The sequence below is a fragment of the Nomascus leucogenys genome, chromosome 22a (genome assembly GCF_006542625.1).
Source record: "Nomascus leucogenys isolate Asia chromosome 22a, Asia_NLE_v1, whole genome shotgun sequence".
Lineage (NCBI taxonomy): Eukaryota > Metazoa > Chordata > Mammalia > Primates > Hylobatidae > Nomascus > Nomascus leucogenys.
In genome coordinates, this window is record NC_044402.1 from 98,404,489 (window position 1) to 98,427,467 (window position 22,979).

A 22,979-nucleotide genomic window follows, 5' to 3' on the forward strand; every position below is an offset into this window, starting at 1 on the left:
CCTACAGAGCTCAGCTCCAGGAAACTGGGCAATGCAGTGGCCTTGCCTGGATGTCGTCGTTAAAGAAGAGTTTCATTGGTAAGCTGAATATGTTCGAATGGTTAACCTAGAGAAGACTTGAAGGGATTTTACCCAATATCTTTCTTCAAATATCTAAAAGCTTGCACTGTAGAAAAGAGTTTAGACCTTTTTGGTCTGTGTCCGGCTAGCACCAAGGAGTAGAAGTTCCAAGGAAGGAGATTTTTGGCTCAGTATCAGTCATAGCTTTCCAGAGATGGAATGAGCTATTCATAAGAGAATATGATTTCCATCTTTAAGGTGCTAAGACAAAGGCTGAAGAAACGTGATGGTGATGGTTTTCATAATCTTTAAGCTCCAGCAGATGGTTGAGCTAAAAATACTTTAAGGTCATTCCCAAATCTGAAACACTTGGGTATTCAGATTTAAAAATGCTATTTTTAAAAAAGCCTTTTTATTTTTAGTCAACATTACTAATTACTCATTGTTATCTATGTGGGTTCCAGGACCTACTATTAAGTGACAGGGATGGTTCATAAAGAAAAATAAGACATATACATTCCTCACATATGGTTGCCATTGACACATCAGACCATTTCATGCATAAACCAGGGAGAGGACAAACAAGGTCGATGTAACCTGTTGGAATAATTTGCTTCTTACTTACTTACTTAATTAAAATTTTTTTTTTAATTTTTAATTTTTGTGGGTACATAGGAGGTGTATATATCTTTAGGGTACATGAGATGTCCTGATACAAGCATGTAATGTGTAACAATTATATCATGAAAAATGGGGTATCCATCCCCTCAAGCATTTCTCTTTTGTGTTACAAACAATCCAATTATACTGCTTTAGTTACTTTTAAATGTACAATTAACTTATTATTGATTATAGTCATCCTGTTGTGTTATCAAATACTAGGTCTTATTCATTCTTCCTATTTTTTTGTACCCATAGAATTTACTTTTTTTCTTCTCATGTCTTTTTCTATGGCTCTTGGCTGTTTTAAATGCAGTTTAGCCTAATGCATTGACTATTGTCAATTTGTGCATAAGGACAGCTACTTGGTGGGATGAACAGAATGAAAAGGATGATTCAATTTAGGGATTTGGAAATTATGAGAAGACAGGAATGTGAAATTATATTTTACTGATAATATTTTCATTGTAAGATGCCCATTTTTCTGAGATATATGCTCAAATTTCTTACGCATTCTTTCTTCAAAGGGATGGAGTTCCATGAAGAACTTCATAATTTGGGGGCAAAAGAAGGCTTGAAGGGAAGAAAACTCAACAAAGCAACTGAGAGCTTTGCTTGGAACATTACAGTATTGAAGGTAGATGAAACATTCAGATGTCGCCTGTGCCTTTACTTTTCTCCTCCTCATCTCTCCAATGTGTAGAGAAATGTCAAGGATTAAATATGATGGTTTGGATTTTTTAACCTTTACTTTAGATTCAGGGTTACCTGTGCAGGTTTGTTATATAGGTAAACTGCGTGTCACGGGGGGCTGGAGTGCAGATTATTTTATCACCCAAGTAATAAGCATAGTATGCAATAGGTAGTTTTTTGACCCTCTCTCTCCTCCCACCCTCCATCCTCAAGTAGTCCCTGGTGTCTGCTGTTCCTCTCTTTGTATCCATGTGGTCTCATTGTTTAGTTCCCACTTATAAGTGAGAACGTATAGTATTTGGTTTTCTGTTTCTGCATTCGTTTGCTTAGGATAATGCCCTCCAGCTCCATCCATGTTGCTGCAAAGGACATGATCTTATTATTTTTTATGGCTGTGTAGTATTCTGTGGTGTATATGTACCACGTTATCTTTATCCAGTCCACTGTTGATGGACATGTAGGTTGATTCCATGCTTTGCTATTGTGAATAGTGTTGTGACAAACAGACATGTCCATGTGTCTTTATGGTAGAAGGAATTATATTCCTTTGGGTATATACCCACTAATGGGATTGCTGGGGTCAAATGGTAATTCTGTTTTAAGTTCTTTGAGAAATTGTCACACTGCTTTCCACATGGCTGAATGAATTTACGTTCCCACCAGCATCGTATAAACATTTGCTTTTCTCCACAACCTTTCCAGCATGTGTTATTTTCTAACTTTTAGCTATTCTGACTGTGAGATGGTATCTCATTGTGGTTTTGGTTTGCATTTCTCTAAGGATTAGTGATGTTGAACACCTTTTTGTATGCTTGTTGGCCACGTGTATGCCTTCTTTTGAAAAGTGTCTGTTCATGACCTTTGCCTACTTTCTAATGGGGTTATTTTTTGCTTGTTAATTTAAGTTCCTTATAAATTCTGAATGTTAGACCTTCGTTGGATGCACAGTTTGCAAATATCTTCTCCCATTCTGTAGGTTGTCTGTTTGCTGTCTTGATAGTTTCTTTTGCTGTGCAGAAGTTCTTTAATTAGGTCCCACTGTCAATTTTTGTTTTTGTTGCAATTGCTTTTGGTGTCTTTGTCATGAAATGTTTGTTAGGTCCTATGTCCAGAATGGTATTTCTTAGGTTAGCTTCCAGAGATTTTATAGTTTTAGGTTTTACATTTAAGTCTTTAATCCATGTTGAGTGATTTTTGTATATGGTATAAGGAAGAGGTCCAATTTCAATCTTCTGCACATGACTAGCTAGTTATTCCAGCACCACTTATTAAATAGGGAATCCTTTCTCTATTGCTTGTTGTTGTTGACTTTATTGAAGATGAGATGGTTGTAGGTGTGCAGCATTATTTCTGAGCTCTCTATTCTGTTCCATTGGTCTATATGTCTGTTTTTGTACCAATACCATGCTGTTTTGATTACTGTAGCTTGTAGTATTGTTTGAAGTTGGGTCAAGTGCTGCCTTAAGGAATGTGTGGCTTGATCTCTAGGTTCATACTCTAGGAGATGGGGAGCTGCATACTGGAATTGACATGGTTTTTGCCTTAATAAGGCAATGAGGTTTTCGGTGCAGGCAGGGTACAGTCCATGTGTGAGATTAATTTGCCTGGTGTATGTGTGTGTGTGTGTGTGTGTTTACTCACATGAATACTTTTGTTCAAGTCAATATGGCTGTTCTTGTTTGTGAAAAGAATAATGACAAATGCTTCTGGGGAATGTTCCAACACAAATTATTTCGAAGAGACAAAGTACAGGATATCTAGGGCCACTGAGGATTTTTATTTTAAGAACAGTTCCTATAAATACATTTCTTTTTGCAAATAGCTTTGGAAGTCATTTTCTTGAGATTATGATTTGCTCTCTACTGCATATTAATTTTAGAATTTTGAAGTAAATATGCCACTTTTTATATTTTCTTACATGAAAAACTAAATGATTTAGGCAGACGGAATATATTCTTGACAGCTACATGGGAGAAAAATCGCTACAAACAAAATTAATAATTGCTGACCTTTAAAGGACACTCATTTTGTGCTAGGTACTGTTTTATGAGGTTTATATGAATTAACAATTTAATACTCACACCAACTCAGTATTGTTATTAATCTCATTTTACAGGTGAGAAAACAGAGGCATTGAAAGTCTGTGTATATTTCCCGAGGGCACTTAGCTGGTAAATGGTGTAACTAAAGTTTGAGCTCAGGCAGTCTGGCTCCAGACCCTGTGTCTTTAACCTGTGCTGCAGAGATGCTTCACATATTTATGTGAAAGCGTTAGGTTAACTGTAAGACATATTACAAATGTCTATTAAAAATTCAGTCCACAAGTGATAAGCTCCTACTATGTATTGGGCTCTGTGCTAGGCATTGGGGATACATGGAGAACATGAGATATAGACCCTGACCTCATGAAGTTAGCAGTCTGAGGCCAGTGGAGGAGGGGGATGGACAAGGCATCATTTGCTTAAGGAGCAGGGATGAACTTGAGCTGTAGTGTTAAAGAGGTGCTTATTATAACCCTAGATTATAATGTGGCAGTGTGCACCCTGGTATATACATTTTATGTTCAGAAGATTTTATATGGGCTTGTTAATGTGCCAGTCACAGAAAGGTGCTAGGGATACAAATATCAAGAGGATTACCTGGGTCTCCAAGACTAGTCTATAAGTAGAGACAGACATGTAACTAATAATGGCCATCAATTGTTCAGCACTCATTTTGTGATTAGCACTCAAGGCTAGGTACTTTATGTACATTTCCCCTTTCTTCCTTGCCACAACAGTGCAATCTTGCAACATGACATGCTGACTCTGATAGGACTCTCTCCATCTCACAAATGAGGAAATTGAGGCTTGTGGGGGTTGAAATTTCTTGCCTGGCATCACACAGCTAGTAAATGGCCAGCCTGCAATTTTTAACTCATGCCCATGGTTCTATCCACTACACTGTTCTGCCTCCTCTAAAACTCCATCCATGTGGCTGTGTCCCTGTATTAGTCTTTTCTCACGCTGCTAATAAAGACATACCCAAGAGTGGGTAATTAATTTATAAGAGAAAGAGGTTTAATTGTCTCACAATTCAGCATGGCTGAGAGGGCCACAGGAAACTTACAATCATGGTGCAAGAGGAAGCAAACATGTCCTTTTTCATATGGCAGCAGCAAGGAGGAGTGCTGAGCAAAAGGTGGAAAAGCCCCTTATAAAACCATCAGATCCTGTGAGAACTCACTCACTATTATGAGAACAGCATGAGGATAACCTCCCTTATGATTTGATTACCTCCCACCAGGTCCCTCCCACAACACATGGGGATTGTGGGAACTACAACTCAAGATGACATTTGGGTGGAGACACAGCCAAACCATATCAATCCCATTGGGTCCAGGCAGCCTAGCGCAGGAATAAGAATGCAGGCCCCGTGTGATTACCTGACAGTGGTGAGACTAGCCAAGTTATATAATCTCCCTCAGGGTGGTAATAATACCTACATCCCAGATTTTGTGAGAATTAAGTGAGATAATACATACAAAAGATGTAAGTCACAGTGCACAAAACTAGACAGCATATATGTTTTTTGTTTGTTTGTTTGTTTTTTTTGTTTGTTTGTTTGTTTGCCAGGTGAGGATGAACATGGAGGAACCAGGTTTTTGTTATTTTTATTTCTTTGTTACCTTCTGACTTAAGCCCACTTGGTGTTGTCAGAGATTTGTTAATGTTTTTGCTTGGTTTAGTGACAGAAGCTGATTGCTAGATGTGATTGAGCAAATGCTGTTCAAATTATTCCAAGAGAGAGCTTTTCAGACAGAATTGATTTTCTATTATTATAACTCACGTACTAGCTGCTGGCATTTCAGCTTGAGCACTAGAGTAGTGGATTACTACTAAACAAGAGTAGAGAACATTTCCACACTTCCAATAGCTCCTTTTTCCTCTCCATTGAGTTTGGGGCCTGTTAATCTGGTGTCCTTTCCCCAAGAGCTGGACAAATGACCTCCTTTGAATTTGAATTATTAGCTGAGAGAAAAAGAGCCTGGGCTCTGTTGGAGACTTTTTATTCCAGTGGTGCTGCTCTAAGAAGACATCTTTTTCTATAAGATTCTTCCGGCGCAGTGGCTCACGCTTGTAATCCCAGCACTTTGGGAGGCCGAGGTGGGCGGATCACGAGGTCAGGAGATGGAGACCACGGTGAAACCCCGTCTCTACTAAAAATACACACAAAAAATTAGCCAGGCGTGGTGGCGGGTGCCTGTAGTCCCAGCTACTCGGAGAGGCTGAGGCAGGAGAATGGCGTGAACCCGGGAGGCGGAGCTTGCAGTGAGCCGAGATTGCGCCACTGCACTCCAGCCTGGGCGACAGAGCGAGACTCCGTCTCAAAAAAAAAAAAAAAAAAAAAGATTCTTCCTTTAGTTCTTATGCATTAGATCTGAAACACTTGGTTCCTACTTGATTCTCCAGCCTTGCTATTGATTTTCAGAGCTCCTCTAACTATTTTAACAAATGCTCTTTGTTTATAAGTTTAGTAGATTCAATTTACCTTGCTTCCAGTTGGTTGAATGATTAATAACCATCCTGGAAAGACATAATCACTGAATTAGGAGGCTGTGGTATGACTTACCTATACAATTCTGCGTTGCCTACTGAAAAAGTTTCCTTATACATGATTTAGACTAGTATTCCATACTATCTAGAGAGAGGGAGTGGGAATTAACCAATTCTGGTTAAATGTGTTGGTTTGTATTTCTAAAAATATTTAATTCCAGTGTAATTTCCAATAAGTAAGGAAGGAGCTGGAAAAAAATGAGAAATGTGCCCTCAGCAAGTTGGGGGATTGACAGCATGGAGTGGTGCAAAGGGGCATTGGCTTTAGAGTAAATTGAGCTGAGACTGAAAAATAAATTGTTTAGTGTTTTCTGCAGTTCAATATTACATTTGTCTGATATTAAAAATGACAGGGAAGCTGGAGAAAAAATTGAAGAAAGAAACGTGACTAGCTCTACAATGAATGAATAAGAATTATAATTACAGTGTCCAAATTGTTCCAGAGACCAGGACTTAGTATTTAGCAAGGAAACTGAAATCGAGGTGCTTCTGGAAGATCCCATACTTGTGTTTTTCTTTAATTCGTATTTTAGCACCTACATGGGTCCATGTAGGGACTTGCTTAGCGTATCTTTTGCATTTTTCCACACTTTTGCCATATGTTTATATCCAACTGTAGCAGTCAGTTTGCTCTTCCTTTCTTTCTTTTTCACTATTGTACACAAAATTGGTCTCCTTACATAGCCATTGTGTTTACTTAGGAGGATAGGATGATTCAGTCCTCAGTACCTTTTCAAGACAATCACTGGTTCAAAATAACTCCATTCCATTCCACCCTCACATGTTAACAGACCTTTCCCTCTGTTTCTTCTCCATGATGTCCTTCAGAAATCAGTTTTGTGTCTTAGTCTGTTTGTGCTAGTATAATAAAATACCTGAGACTGGGTAATTTATAAACAACAGAAATTTATTTCTCACAGTTCTTGAGGCTGAGAAATCCAAGATCAAGGCAGGAGTGGGTTTAGTGTCTGGTGAGAGCACAGTCTCTCCTTCCAAGATGGTGACTTCTTGCTTCGTCCTTTAGAGGGGAGGAACTGTGTCTCCTCAAATGGCTGAAGGGAAAGAAAGGCAAAAGAAGGTAAAACGGCCTAGCTAGTTCCCTCCAGCCCTTTTATAAGGCACTAATCACCTCCTAAAGGCCTCACCTCTTGATATTATTTCATTGGGGATTAAGTTCCAACATGAATTTTGGAAGGGACACAAACACTCAAACTATAGACATTTGGTTGTTAACATAATATTAAAATCTCACAATGGAATTTTTTCCTGTTTTTTAAGGCTTTCAGAAAGGGATACTACAACTTCATTTACATAGCTAACATATTCTAGTACATTGTTAGTAATTTTGGAAGTGTTTCACTCATGAGAGTTCTGAAGATCTCTTGGGAGAAAGAAGTGGACTTATGCTATATCACTGATAAAATGCTATTTGCAATGAAGTGGAATTCATCTAAAGTCTTGAACTGTATCCAGAGTGATTTGACTTTTTAAGTACAAAAAGAACTGCATTGTAAAGGTGATCACATCTATAAAACTGAAATTAGAAAGAACCCAAGGGGAGCATTTTAGTGAGCTTTCCCAATATATATTTTTCTAACTTGTCCTGTTGGCTATTTTAGGAAACTAAATTTTATTACTTTGTGTTTTTAAAAGTTTTATGTAAAAATCAATTTTAGCAGGCTGGAGAAGTATCAAGTAGAGATATATAAAAATAATATTAAAGAAATATAATTAATAAGTATTTTATTACAAAGGAAAAACTATGAAGTAGGTAATCACTAGAGCTTAAAGAAGAAATAAAAGGGTTAAGAAGTAGCTGCCCTTCTTATTTATTCATGAATTTCATTGATTACTAGTAGAATAACAGGCAATAAATAAAAAATGAATAAAACTATTACCTCTTCAATGGTCATTCCTATTAAATATGTATTTACACTTTTCCTGGATAGATTTCCAACTTATAATTTAATGCATTCCAATGTGTGCCATGATTCTGGTCTGCTTTTATAAATTTATGTTTAGTATATGTGACTATTATTTTTCCCCCTAATGCTTTTGCTTTTTATCACTACCTAAGCCTTTGCTCCTTCTGCTTTTATTTAAAACATTTTCAATTTCCATGGGAAGAGCAGAGATTGAAGCTTCTCACTTCTCCGTGTGTAGTTATGTTTCTAACCCAGGCAGATTCCCTCACTGAATTCCCAAATTTCAGGACCTTACAGTTCTGGGGAATCTTGCTACATAGAGGAAATTACATGGATGTCAGTGTAGAAATATGCTTTCAATTAGAGCCTGAAAACACATTTGAAGTCTCTGTTCATTGTTGAGAGACGAAAGGAAACAGATGATGGGCTAATGGGAAAAGAAGTATGAGGAGAGGCATCCATCTCTGAAAGCTGAGTGAGAGTGAGAAGTGGACTACCCTTCACTTACTGGCCACAGATATTTAAAATCATTCTATGAGATACTGTGGAGAGGGGCCTGTTAGTGTGAATGTTCAAACCAGGCTCTTCCAACAGACATAGTGGCCATGCCTTTGGGGGCTCCCTGAGGGTATATAAAGAAGGGAGATGGCCAGTATTATCCACATTGTCTATTGAGAACTTTTCCAGTGGTGTCTCTGGCATCTGCCAGCTGTTGTTGCTGTAGAATCTAGAGAAAGGCTAGGGTTCCTTTTGAGTATTCAGAAAAAAAACACATATTTACAAAGTCTAGAAACAGACCTCCAAACAACAACAATAATGCATTAATAATAAACCATTCTTAATATTGATATTATTATACTATCCATTATTGAGAAACAGCAGGCAAAGTGATTAAGTGTACAGATGCTGCAGCCAGGTACTTCCTAGCTGTGTGTCCTTGGGAAAATTTTGTTTTGTCTCTATGCTCTTGTATCAATTGCGGTATGCTGGGTTGTGCTATAGTAATGAAAATCTGAAAATCTACTGCAATATAACACAATGGCTTATTTCTTGCTTTGTACTACATGTCAATCACAGGTAAGTAATTGTCACTCAGGAACACAGGCTAATGGAGACTCCATCCTAGCAAACACTTCCACAATCCCAGAGGTAGGGATGCAAAAATGGGCTTTAAAAGCTTCTGCCCAGTAGAGTCGCATGTCTCTTCCACTCACATTTGACTTGTCCAAGCAAGCCACAGTCAAGTCTGATTTCAGTGGAGTGGGACAAATGTAAACCTTCTCAGGGAAGAGGAGCAGATATTGGTAAATACAATCTACCAGTGACAGGTTCTTCAACTATCCCTGCCTCATAGGGTTATAATGTGGACTAAATGAGTAAATATATATAAAGCAGCATCTGGCACATGCTATACGAGTGTTTGTTATTTTTATTATTAAAAATGAACATTCAGTGCTTACAATAATCAAGTGATTTTTTACACAACATTTTAATTACTTTTACCGATAACCCTGTAAAGTTACTCATATTATACCCGTTTTACAGATAGGGGAAATGAGGCTCAAGAGGTTAAGAGCCTTCCCATTGGCACATAGGAAGTGAATGATGGAGCAGGGATTTAACTCTAAAGGCCATGTTGTCATCCCACTATGCTATATTGTCAAAATACTTACAGCACCATAGTAATAATGGTTTGTATTAACTGAGCACTTTCTATGTATCAAGTATCCTACCAAGTGCTTTATATTTATTATTTTACTTATCTAAGGGAGTGAGTGTCCTGTCCATCTAGCATGAATATTTCAATCACCTTGACAGAATATGCTTACTGTCAGTAGTCAGTGGTTAGTGCAGAAAGCTACAGCGAGAGAGTGTAGCTTGAGAACAATTTATTTACAACACTATATTTACAAAACAACTCTCTTTTCTCAATCTAGTTTCCCAGGTATACTTTTCTAGTGGAAAATAGAATGAATTGACCAAGTGGTATAACCAGTTCCATCTGCCCAGTAGTCACATTTCTCTTTGTAAGTAAATCAGTTAACTTCCTTTTTTATTGGTCCATCTCCTATGAGCTTGATTAGCGTGAATCAGCTTCCCAGGGCCCGATCACCCCTGAGTGAATGGATACAGATGAGTCCTTGGACAGGTACGATTGGCAATCACGAAAGCAAAGCAAAACAACAACAATCCCAAAGCAGAAGACCAGACCCAGGACCCCTGAGAGCCCAGCCAGCCTCCTCTTGTTTCTCTTGGACAGCTTTGCTATTCATTGGCTTTTAGTCTGGACATTGCCAGCTGCCATTTCTTGATGGGACAGAGGAAGTTTAAGAGCCACGCCTCTAGCAAAAACTTTACAAAGGCTATACTCCTTTCATATTCCTTCCTCATGCCCCCTCCTCCACAGCCAGAGTTCTACTGTTCAGACCTACAATCTGTCCTTTATCAACTGAGGAGTTACCACCGAATCTATTCTGTGTCTTCTCTAGGCAACATTTACTTCTTCAATTTTCATTTTGTTGTAAAGTTTATTTTAATTTTTTTGTCTATTACATGTTTAAAAATAATGTTGGAATTTTGGCAAACAGTTACGGTAACAGTCATGCCAGAAACAGTTGGTGAATGCAACTGGGAGGGGCAAAATAGGGATGAAGCCAAAATTGAGGGTCTTATTCCAGTGGCAGCCAGTTTAGTCTCGCTCAACCTAGTAAGCCCTAAACTCACTTGGAATCTTAGCCAGCTGCTTTACAATGGATATCATTGATTACCAGGAAGAAGGTGGGTGGCAGAAGGGAGAGAATGGGTGGATCACTTCTAGAAAAACAGCTTGAATCTCATGTGTCAGTACCATTATTTTTATACACAAAAGAAAATATTATTAGGCCTTATAAAGTGCAGAGTATACATTTAGAAGGCATAGCATCTATCTGGGGGTTATAAACCAAGTTTGATATATTTATCCTTGGACTAGGTATTTGAAAAGATACTCCTAGACACATTTATAGCATCTTGTTATTGTCTGGCTAATTAGTGCAAAATAAAGACCCTTCTCTCCCACCTCAAGAAGGTGATGTTGTTTATTTCCACATTGGCATTTATAAATAAGGAAGTGCAATGCATAAATGAGGCTTTTAATCCATAAATTAGCAAACAATAATTTAACAAATTTTTATTTTATTTTATTTTTGGTGAAACCAAATTTATTAATTCAACAAGTGTATCTGTTACATCTTTACTAGGTGACAGGCTTTGTGCTTGGGAATGTACTGGTGAATAAAAATGTGGCCTTCTGGTCTCAGAGCTGACAGTCTGGTGGGGGAAGCTGTCGTTTAACAATCACATGATGTGTGTTAAATTTGTCCTTATGATGGGTGCCTTAAAAAAGTACATGGCACTATGAGAGTGTGCAATGGGATTTGACCTAATGGGAGAGGTCAGGGAAGTCTTCCACAAGGAAATACCAGTTCAGTGGTGAGTAAATATTCTAGCCTTTCATAGATTCCAAAACCCTGCCTTGTATCTTGATACTTGAGTGTGGTTGCCAAAACAATTTGAAAATAATGGTGAAAAGAAAACACATCAAAATAAAGATGTGCTGGACCTCTTCAACGTGGTCTGGGGAGTTCTGAAATTTCTGCCTTGCTCATTTAATTACCACTCATTAGCATTATGGCTAATTTGTTATTATATCAAATCTGGCCATATTAATTACAAATTAATTTAATCATCCACCTTCTAAGATATAATCTGCAGCAAAGTTTTTTAACCATGTGTATCCATAAAATTCATTTGATAGCTTATAGTTGCAGAGGAGGATGAGAAATCCTCCTGAGGATTCTCAGGTTTCTGAGAAATTTCTACAATTTAAAGCTGAAAAGATGCAGAGAGAGAGAGAGTTATATAATATAGAATATTAGTATTAGTGTTAGATATATGGGTAAATTTTTTGAAGTATAATTGATGCATCTATAATTTCAAAAAAGCCACAAGTTTAACACATTATTTCAAACAGCTCTTATCCAACAATATAGGACAGTTCAAATATAATGTTAATGCTTCTTAGCAATAGGCAGACTGGTTACATGGTGTCCAGATTTCTGCCTTGGGTGGCTGCATCCCAGCTGTGCTGCCCAGGAGTTTAGTAGAGATAAAAGCTGGGCTGTTGACATGATTATGGAAGCACACACCACTTTATCTCCAGTAGAACTAAATTTAGCATCTCTTGGAGGTACACTTTTTTTTTCAGATGAAAGCTGCATTTTATAATGAATCTGAATAATTCAAAAGTGGCAGGATCCTAATGAATGGATGCATCATAGACCAGAGGACTTGGCTCCAACTTGTGAAGTTATTGAAGGTCTTACTTTTCTTTCAGGAAAATTTTCCTTAGAGAAAATTTGTTTCTTACACACAGAGTTTTAGCCTAAGGTGAGTTGTAGCTTAAGTGAGTTTGATGTCTTAACTCTGCATTAACTATTTCTTACAGTGATATAAGTAGAAAGAAAACATTGATAACCAAATTGTTTCATTCTGGTTTCTTATAGCCCTTGTAGGTTTTATACTCACAAGCTCCTTTTCTGATATTGTTACTCAAGGAAGACAAAAATGGGCTACATCTATCTAATTTCCTTATTGTTAACCCAAATCAGAGCAAAATGAGTTCACTTCTCTGTGTGTGTGTGTGTTTGTGTGTGTGTATATCTATATCTATATATACATATACATATATACACATATATATGGTATGCACACAGACATTGTCAAATAAAATCAAATCTGAATTTAGATAGAGAATCTGTTCAAAAGAATTATCACAATAAAGAGAGGGGACTACTGTGATAGGGGAACTATTGTAATGTGGAGAATGCTCCTACCTTAAGATCTGTAAGCATTTGAAAGGCCAGGCAGAAAGGATTTTTCTTTTATAAGGAAGGGCAAAGAAGATCAGAAAGAAGCACATATGAGGGAGTGGGTAGCATGATCCCACAGTTGATCCTACAGTTAGGAAACATCTTTCCTGTGGTCAGTCCTTTCTTGGTAAGAGGCAATTAAGGAGAGGCTGTGTGCTGACTCAGGATGAGAGTGGGTCAAAGTTCCAGGGCCTAAGGGGTAGAGAGAAGCCTAATTAAAGTTTGGCTAAGTCCAGGTAGTAGGTATTAATATTTTGTCCAGATTGGTTAGTGGACACAAACAGACGAACAGTTCAGCTAGCCATTTATGAGGCAAGAAAGGGAATTTGAAAGGTCTGTGCCTGGCCATGTCACAGATAAACAAGGGAGATTCCATGAGTCTTAGCTAAGTCCTATGGGGAAGAGGGGTTCTTTGCAGTAAATAAGGTCTTTCGAGGAACAAAAAACGATGGGGGGATTTCTTAACTATCCCTGGTTTCCTGGAACACAGGGCTCAGATAAAGTTGAGCATTGTCAACATATGCATTTATATATTGTATTATGCTGCTAATAAAGATATACCCGAGACTGGCTACTTTATAAAAGAAAGAGGTTTAATGGACTCACAGTTCCACATGGCTCGGGTAGCCTCACAATCATGGCAGAAGACGGAAGAAGAGCAAAGGAATGTCTTACATGGTGGCAGGCAAGAGAGCTTGTGCAGTGGAACTCCATTTATAAAACCATCAGGTCTCGTGAGACTTATTCACTACCACTAGAACAGTATGGGGGAAGCCACCCCCATGATTCAATTATTTCCGTTTGGCCCCGCCCTTGACACATGGAGATTATTACAATTCAAGGTGAGATTTGCGTGAGGACACAGCCAAGCCATATCTCATATATATAAAAATTTTATGAAATATAACATTATTAAATATATAAAATATATACATATAAATATATAAAATATACTTATTAAATATATAAAACAGATATAAATATATATAAATATACATGTATATATAAAATGTTATGTGTGTATATATGTATATGTGTATGTACATATATGTAAATGTAAAAATCTAAAGGATAGTTTAGGTTAAGTATAATGAAATTAGATGCTACTTTTTAAAAGTCATATTGAAAAGATCATAATTATGGAGCAGCAAAAAAGTTGCCCTGGAGTCATAAGTGGTTATTTTCCAGTTTAATTAAACATTTCTTATTTCAAGAAGATACAATGTGCTCAAAGATACATCAAATATGAGATTACATACTCATAGTAATAGGCCAGGAGGATAAATCTTTTTTTCTCCTTATTTCCCACTTTTTGTAAAATGATTTTGTATTATTAATTACTCTCCATACATTATTGATACTTTTAGTATTTGTGGTAAGTGAAGATACCTATCTATGAATGCAGGATAATTAATAACTGAATTTTCCCTTTAAGGAAAAACTCATGGCTTTATGAGATTAATTATAGATTCTTTGAAAAATGTATCCCCTTGGAGTCTTAAAAATACGCTTAAATTCATAAAAATTTATGCATAACTCTTCAGATAACTACTTGAATAAGGCAAGAAATACGGATCATTATCATAATTTTATTAATGCTTTGAAAAAAGGTAACTTCCGGAAGGAAAAGACTCTCACAGAACCATGACTTAGAATTAAGTATTAGACTTTTGCATCATTGCATAATATTATGGAAAGGTTAACAAGTCGTTATGTAGAAGCTCCAGGGTTTCAGAGACAAAGAAGAGAATCCTTCCCTATGCAGTGAAATATGCTAACCCCTCATGATGGGATTTGTAAATCTGCCAGGACGAAGCTATGTGTTCTAAAAATAGCTAAAGTCTTTGAGTGTTTATTTAAAAGATAACTATTCTCAATGGATTTTTAGGTCAGTTGTACTGAGGGATGGAAAGTTCTTAAATTGCTTTACAATGTATTCCAGGGAAAAAATATTGCAATTCAAATCTCTCAGAGGGATTCCTTAATCAACTAGAATATTCTGGATCTCCCAGTTGTCTGCTACTCAGCAGCTGGCATTATGAAAAAAACTAGAATAAAACTGGTTCATGAATGTGTTGCCTGGGAATTTTCCTTTTCTTGGGTCAAAAAAACTTCCTGATCAATTACAAATAAATCTAGTCTCAGAAAGTTGAGCTCCTTTTCTTAAGCATGTGTTAAGAGACATATTTTTCATATACGTTTAAAATATACTGGATACCCTGAAAATATAACTTGGGTTTCAGCAACAAATTCTGATTTCCTTGGGTCAGAAATATGGGTCTCTATCAGTCATTTTCTGTTTTTTTTTCTTCTTTTTTTTCAGATTCAATTGGGCTTCACTTTTTTGTAAGCAAAGATATATAGAAAGGGAAGGTTAAATGTGTTAGAATTACTCATGTTCTCTGGTGGTACATTATTGTAACAGAAGTTTATTCCTCCAAACTGCTTGGATGGGCACAATTTGAACATATGCCGAAACAGTCCTATAGACACTTCGAGACTTACATACAGTTTATTTGCTGGTGAAATCACGGATGGTTACACACCGCTTCCTCATTCCCTTACCTTCCAGATGGCTCTCCACACTTATCACACATGTTGCAGAAACAGGTTCTTGTTTATCGTGGGTTTGCTATCAGCCAAGAAACTGATATCTAAGACTGCTAAAAAACAAAGCTAGCGTACAAAGTCTTGTATAGGAAAAGCATGTTTTAAAGGTAACTATGTCCTAGTATTAAATCTGAGCAGGTGAGACTGAAGCTTCTTAACAATGTATATTGTGTATCCTCTGAGTCAGCCCGTAGAGTCTTTACATGTACTCTGAAACTAGAGAGGGAAAAAGCCAGCAACTTCCTTCCTGTTCTCCTTTATCAATAGTACATTTTAGCCTGGGAGAGGAAGAATACCATCGAAAGGAGCAATTCTATGTATGCATAGTGTGTATTTGTATATGTGTTATATCATGGGCTCTTGTTTCTTATATTAAACAACTCATTTATTAAACCCTGCTTATTGTAAGCTCTGTAATAATACATGTAGATATGATAATAACAATAATAGAGGAATGAAATTTTCCTTGGAGGTTTTGGTTAACTAAATGTATTCTCAGCTGTTCTTATGAAAAACATAAAAATGTGTAAGCAATATAATAATTACAAATGCTATCAAGATGGAAATTACAATTTTAAATTCTGAAAAATACAGTCTTTGCTACTAAATCACAGTTTTATCAACCAGACTGAATCATTTGGTCATCCTCTACTTAATAACCACCACCTTAAAAATTGCTGGGTTCATCTCAGGAAGCATAATTTTGTTCTAGAGATTTTTCTCTGGTCAGAAAGCGAGAGGGAGAGGAGAGAGAGAGAGGAGCAAATAATAAAGTGATTACTACTGTCCTTCCTCTTTAAATAACAGCTCCTAGGAAGGTCAGATCCTTTGGCTGTTTTGTCAAAGATAGGAAGAGTTTTCATAGAGATCTCTGAACTACAGGAGACTTTAAAATTAATTACATGAAACTTTATGAATTTCATTGAAGTTAAACATCAGCACAACCAGAATTACTTTCCTGGAGCTTTTGATTAGACATTTCTATACCAGTTTGTCTGTCATTTCTTTTTTGCAGCATAAGGTTTAACAGTCTAATCCCTGAATTGGCCAGAGCCGCTGCATACTCCTATGTCAGTTGTGCACTGCACAACCGTAGGGGGTGCCATTCCCACTGAATGTATATGAGTAGTGCCCTCCGGATTTGTCATGTAGTTACCATGAAGTTGTCAGTCTAAGCATTTTTCTATCTCTAGCCTTTTGTTCTCCATGAAGTTTTGAGTGCCTTTAACTATTATTACATTAATTATAATTATTGTCTAATGTAGTGATTTTCCCTAGTAAGGTTTACATTTAGGATAAATCTTTAGTCATTTCAAAAGGATTCGTATACAGTAGTGTGTCTTCTTGTGAAACTATTGTTATTTGTGTATTGAAGCACAGTAGAGAAGCCCAAGAATCCAGAGTATTACATACATCAGTTGAGGAAAATGTCAATTGTAACTCAGCTAGATCTTAACTTTGATTGGTTTTGACAACCAAACATAGTTGATTCAGTTTGTAACTTGACAACAGAAACTGTAGACATTTGGAAAATAATATCCAGTCCTCTTTTCAAATCTAATACATCCTTCTTGTGTAATAAAATTTAATTAAATTCATTTAATCTTCTGAAAAATGCTCTAAATTCATTTAAGAGAGTTAAAAATAAATAAATATTTTAAAAAGCCTAAGACTTGAGTGAGAGAAATGATTTGATATTAGTCTGTTAGCTTCAAGAAAAAATGCCAAGTTCTTGACCTGGATAGAAGGTCCTCTGTGATGGGGGCTTTGCTTACCCCTGTCTCTTCACATTTTATATTCTCCATGCCCGCAGTTCTGTTTCTTGGAAATATCAGGCAGTTTTGGGATTCCATGCGTTTGCACTGCTGTTCCTGCGAACTGTGATGTTCTTTCCCTCCTCAGTCACCCACCAGCTCCTCTTCATCACTTACATCCAGCACTAGTGTTATCCATTGCCTTTCCAGGGAAGCCTTCCCTGCTCTTGTCCCTCCATACCCCTCACCCTCCAATTCTCATCAAAACCAAATTATCTCCTGTTTAGTGCCAGATCTGTAGCTTATACATAATTTTATTCCCATGCTCACCACCCTGACTAACTAAATGTTGATGATGTGTCCCTGTGTCTTTTTCTCATACAAAATCCTGCTCCTTCAGGGTGGGGACTGTGCTTTAGTGCAGTGCTGAGTTTTAGGAGAAAACAGAGGATTACAGAAGCTCTGCAAGTTGTTCAAGATGATGCGACTAACTAGTAAGCCGTAGGGATGAATGCACACCTTGATCTGTGTGACTCCAAAACCTGTCCTTAATATCCACAGTCATGGTGTCCAAGGTCACTGTAGATGCCTGTGTACCAAAGCTTGTTCTTCATATTGGACATTGTGTCCAACGTCACCATTGGATGCCTATGTGTCATTTGGGAAGATGGACGTTTCTGCAGTTCTTGGCAGCTCCGTTTTCTCATGGGGTTGAAATTTTGTCCGGTTTTTCCTACTTCAGCCTCTGGGGAGTTTCATTTTTCCTGGTCTACTCTTTAAAAAAAATTAATTTTTATGGGTACATAGTTGTATATATTTGTGGGGTACATAAGATGTTTTGGTACAGACATGCAATGCATAATAATAACATCATGGAAAATTGGTTATCCATCCCCTCAAGGATCTATCCTTTGTGTTTTAAATAAACCAATTATACTCTTTTAGTTATTTTAAAATATACAATTAGATTATTATTGACTATAGTTACTCTGTTGTGCTATCAAATACTTGGTCTTATTCGTTCTAACTTTTTTTTGTGCCCATTAACCATCCTCATCTCCCCTCATTCCCCACTACCCTTCTCAGCCTCTAGTAACCATCCTTCTACTCTCTATGTCCATGAGTTCAATTCTTTTAATTTTTAGCTCCCACAAATAACTTAGAACATATAAAGTTTGTTTTTCTGTGCCTGGCTTATTTAAGTTAACATAATGACCTCCAGTTCCATCTATGTTGTTGCAAATGACAGGATCTCAATCTTTTTTATGGCTGAATAGTACTCCATATGTACTATCACATTTTCTTCATCCATTCATCTGCTGATGGACACTTAGGTTGCTTCCAAATCTTGGCTATTATGAATAGTGCTGCAATAAACCTGAGAGTGCAGGTAACTCTTTGATATACTGATTTCCTTTCTTTTTAATATATACCCAGAAGTGGGATTGCTGGATTGTATGGTAGCTCTATTTTCAGTATTTGAGGAAGCTCCAAATTGTTCTCCATAGTGGCTGTACTAATTTACATTCCCGCCAACAGTGTATGAGGGTTCCCTTTTCTCCATATCTTTGCCAGCATTTTTTATTGCCTGTCTTTTGGATGTAAGTCATTTTAACTGGGGTGAGATGATATCTTATTGTAGTTTTGGTTTGCATTTCTCTGATGATCAGTGCTGTTGAATACCTTTCCATATGCCTGTTTGCTGTTTGTCTTCTTTTGAGAAATGTCTTTCCAGACCTTTTGCCCAGTTTTTAATCAAATTATTAGAGTTTTTCCTACAGAATTGTTTGAGCTCCTTGTGTATTCTGATTATTAATCCCTTGTCAGATAGGTAGTTTGCAAATATTTTCTTCCATTCTGTAGGTTCTCTTCACTTGTGGGTTGTTGCCTTTGCTGTGCAGAAATTTTTAACTTGATATGATTTCAGTTGTCCAGTTTTGCTTTGGTTTCCTGTGCTTGTGGGGTATTACTCAAGGCACATTTGCCCAGACAAATGTTCTGGAGAGTTTCCCCAATGTTTTCTTGTAATAGTTTCGTAGTTTGAGGTCTTACATTTAATTCATTTTGATTTGACTTTTGTAAATGGTGACAGATAGGGGTCTAGTTTTATTCTTTTGAATATGGACATCCAGTTTTCCCAGCACCATTATTGAAGAGACTGTCTCTTCCCCATTGTATGTTCGTGGCACCTTTGTCGAAAATGAGTTTATTGTAGGTGTGTAGATTTGTTTCTGGGTTATCTATTCTGTTCCATTGGTCGATGTGTCTGTTTTTATGCCAGCACCATCCTGTTTTGGTTATTACTGCTCTGTCTTATAATTTGAAGAACCTGGCCTACTCTTTTACTCAGTTTCATCTTTTCCTACCAGAGTATTCCATCTTTTCAGAATACAGGCAGGCTCCCATATGCACTGGACTGGTAATTTGCTTTTGGCTTTTTCTCTCAATAGGACCAGTGCCTATCTTTATTTTTCTCTTCCTTCTGGTGGCCATCTTTTGACTATCAGGCAACTGGTGACTGTTCTCAGAGTTATTTGATATAATTGCACAGGTTCCTAGATCAGTGCTTCAGCTCCTTCAAGCCATTTCCCTCAATTCATGCGGTGCGCAGGCATCGATATACATGTGTACACAGATATCCTGAGTATACATTATATACAATTTTTGGTGGCCCTATTCTATATTCTATTCTTCTAATGCCTATGTTTAATTTTTTACTGTTACTCTAGAAGAAGCACACAAAATATGCTTAAGATGTGATTGGTGAATTGAATTATATGAATTTAAATCTATAAAAAATATTAACAATTATCCCAGTGGAAGAAGACATTGGTCACTATTGCCTTTGGTTGCTCATAAGAGGATTAGAAAAAGACGCTTTAACTCCCTTTAGGTTTATTGTCTTTTTCTAGCATGGTTTAGATATTAACAATCAAAGCGACTGAACTTTAGATTTTTTATATGATCTTTTCTTAAAATCTGGGTAACTTTTATCTTTGAGTTTCTTCCTTCCTTTGTGAATCAAAACCATCTTCATCACTGCCAATCTTTAAATATTTACCAAGAACTCATCATCTGTCTAGTGCCATAAATATATGAAAATGCTTTTAGAAAATGCTCTCCTCCCCGGTATTCACTTATGCTCCAAATTGGCAAACCCTTTGGTCTCAGTTACACTTTTGGAATAATCCTCTCATCTTGAGATCATCATTATTTCTATTCAATAAACTAGAGAATTATTGTAAAACAAATTGGGTATACCAGAAAGAAGTGGGACATTTTAGAGAAAATTAGAATATTCACCATAAAGCTGGAATCAAGCATATGACTGATTGGAACTGAATTTGTTCTAGTTTTAAAATATATTTTTAAAATGTAAAATACACTTAACAACAAATAATCACTTATAGTTATAAAATATGTATTCTCTCTAGACAGTGTTCTAAATGTTTAGTACTTATTAAATCAGTAAATTCTAATAGCAACTATGTGATATATGTACACACTATTATGACATCCATTTTCTACAGGAGAAAACCAAGGGACAGAAAGGTTAGCTAATAGCTAAAGAGTAGTAGTGCCATGATTGAAACCCAGACAGTGTGGACCCAGAGTCCTTGTCCACTGTCTGACAAGACTGCCCCACCTGGTCCATAGCTGTTTCATATACAATGAATGAAAAAGCTCAATAACAATGGTAAATCGACACTTCATAATGACAATTAAACTCCTAAACTTGTAAATATATAAAAGCAGAGAGATAGATGCTCATCTTCAGATGGGGAGGGAAGGGTTTGTTATTCATGTTACAATAGGCAAACTATCCGTCAATTTTAAATACAGAGGGTTCTAGTGTGGTTGGCTGTAGATAACAAGTCCACTTGCAACAGAGATTGGACTATTAGGAGGGGTTGACTGTTGTGGACTTGATGGTGTCCCCTTCACAAATTTGTATGTTGAAATCCTAAACCCCCAGTACCTCAGGATGTGGCTGTATTTGGAGATAGGGCCTTTAAAGAGGTAACTAAATTAAAATGAGGTAATTGGTGCGGCGGGGGATAACCCAATATGATGGGTGTCATTATAAGAAGAAGAAATTTAGACTTAGGTACAGAAGGAAGACCATGTGAAGACATAGGGAAAAGATGGCCGTCTATATAAGCCAAGCAGTGAGGTCTCAGAAGAAACTAACCCTGCCAACACCTTGATATGGGACTTTTAGCTTCTAGAATTGTCAGAAATAAATTTCTGTTGCTTAAGCTACAGAGCAACCCTTGCTCTGTGACCTGTTAGGAACCAGGCTGTGCAGCAATGAGCATTACTGCCTGATCCCCGCCTCCTATCAGATCAGCAGCGGCATTAGATTCTCATAGGAATGGGAAACCAGTTGTGAACTGTGCATGTGAGGAATCTAGGTTGTTTGCTCCTTATGAGAATCTAACTAATGCCTGATGATCTGAGGTGGAACAGTTTCATCCTGAAACTGTGCACCCCCCTCCAGCCCCCCAGTCCATGGAAAAATTGTATTCCATGAAACCAGTCCCTGGTGCCAAAAAGGTTGGGGACCCTGGCTTAAGCCACCCTGTCTGTGGTGCTTTGTCATGGCAGCCCTAGCAGACGAATACAGGGACCTAGGAGGAGAAAGCTGAAGTTTGAGTTTCCTAGTGCAAAACTCATCAGGACACAAACTTAAAACTCCACAGTTTTCTCTTGATCTTTGGCAGAAAAATGTAATTTAATTAGGATGCATTTTTATGTAAAGTGGGATGCCCTTGGCCACATGACTTGCTCTTTATGTGGGCAGATAGGACAGTCTCCTTAACCAGTGTGATTAGAATTTCACTAGCTTATCTCTCAACAAATACACCCATTGTTACTCCACTGGCTTCTGCCTTTCCCAGATATACCTGTCATAATATAATGTAATTAAAATAATTACAATTGTCTGACCTTGAAATTACTAATTAGCATGATGGTCAGTCCTTTGATAATTTTCTCCAGAAAACTCTTGTTAAAATGGGCCTGCATAAAAAGCTGGGGGCAATGTACTAGTTATAAAAGGATAGGCTAATTTTTGGGTAAGTTGACTATTCCTTGCCAGAATTAAGAAGTTGGAAGATGAGGTTTCTTGGGGGTGGTTAGTCATGGTCCTGGGAAATTGGGACCTAGGCTGAGGAGAGTAGGTATTCAGTGGCACTCAATTTATTTTTTCATTCAACAAACACAAACAAAACCTTGCTTTGGCCGGGCCCTGTGCTAACTCCTGGGATGCCTCAATGAACATGATAGAAGCAGCTACTGCATTCAGAGTTTATGTTCTTATGGGAGATACAGATATTACAAAGTACAAGCCATAATTAGTTATTTAATTGTAATTGTGGCAAGTGCTGCTTCTGGAAAGAGGCTAGAGAGAATGAAAAATAATTTTATTTAATTCATTATCTTGCTGAAGGTTGGCACTTTTTAGCCCGTGCTGTCCAATGCAGAAAGCACTAGCCATAGGTGTGCTATTTTAAATAATACAAAATAATTACAGTTGAATAAAATTAGATATTCCATTCCTCAGGGGCGTTCGTCACATTTCAAGTGCTCAGTAGCCACATGTGGCTAGTGGCTACCATAATGGACAACAGAGATACAGAATGTTTCTGCACTGCTGAAAGTTTCACCAGAGAATGCTGTCTGGGCTCTAGAGTTGTGCCAGACCTGTAAAGTCAAGAAAGAGGGCCCTTAACTTAATTCCTTAGAGAACAGAAGATATATATATTTATG

At 37.2% G+C, this 22,979-nt stretch overlaps 1 protein-coding gene across 1 annotated transcript in view; it reads left to right on the top strand.

The window, feature by feature from the left end:
* PLCL1 (phospholipase C like 1 (inactive)) overlaps positions 1 to 22,979 on the top strand; it is a 345,014-nt gene that overhangs the window by 297,697 nt on the left and 24,338 nt on the right. Inside the window, exon 5 of the mRNA XM_003253900.4 lies at positions 1,248 to 1,357. Coding sequence (XP_003253948.4) covers positions 1,248 to 1,357 — 110 coding nt within the window. The remainder of the gene's footprint in view (positions 1 to 1,247; positions 1,358 to 22,979) is intronic.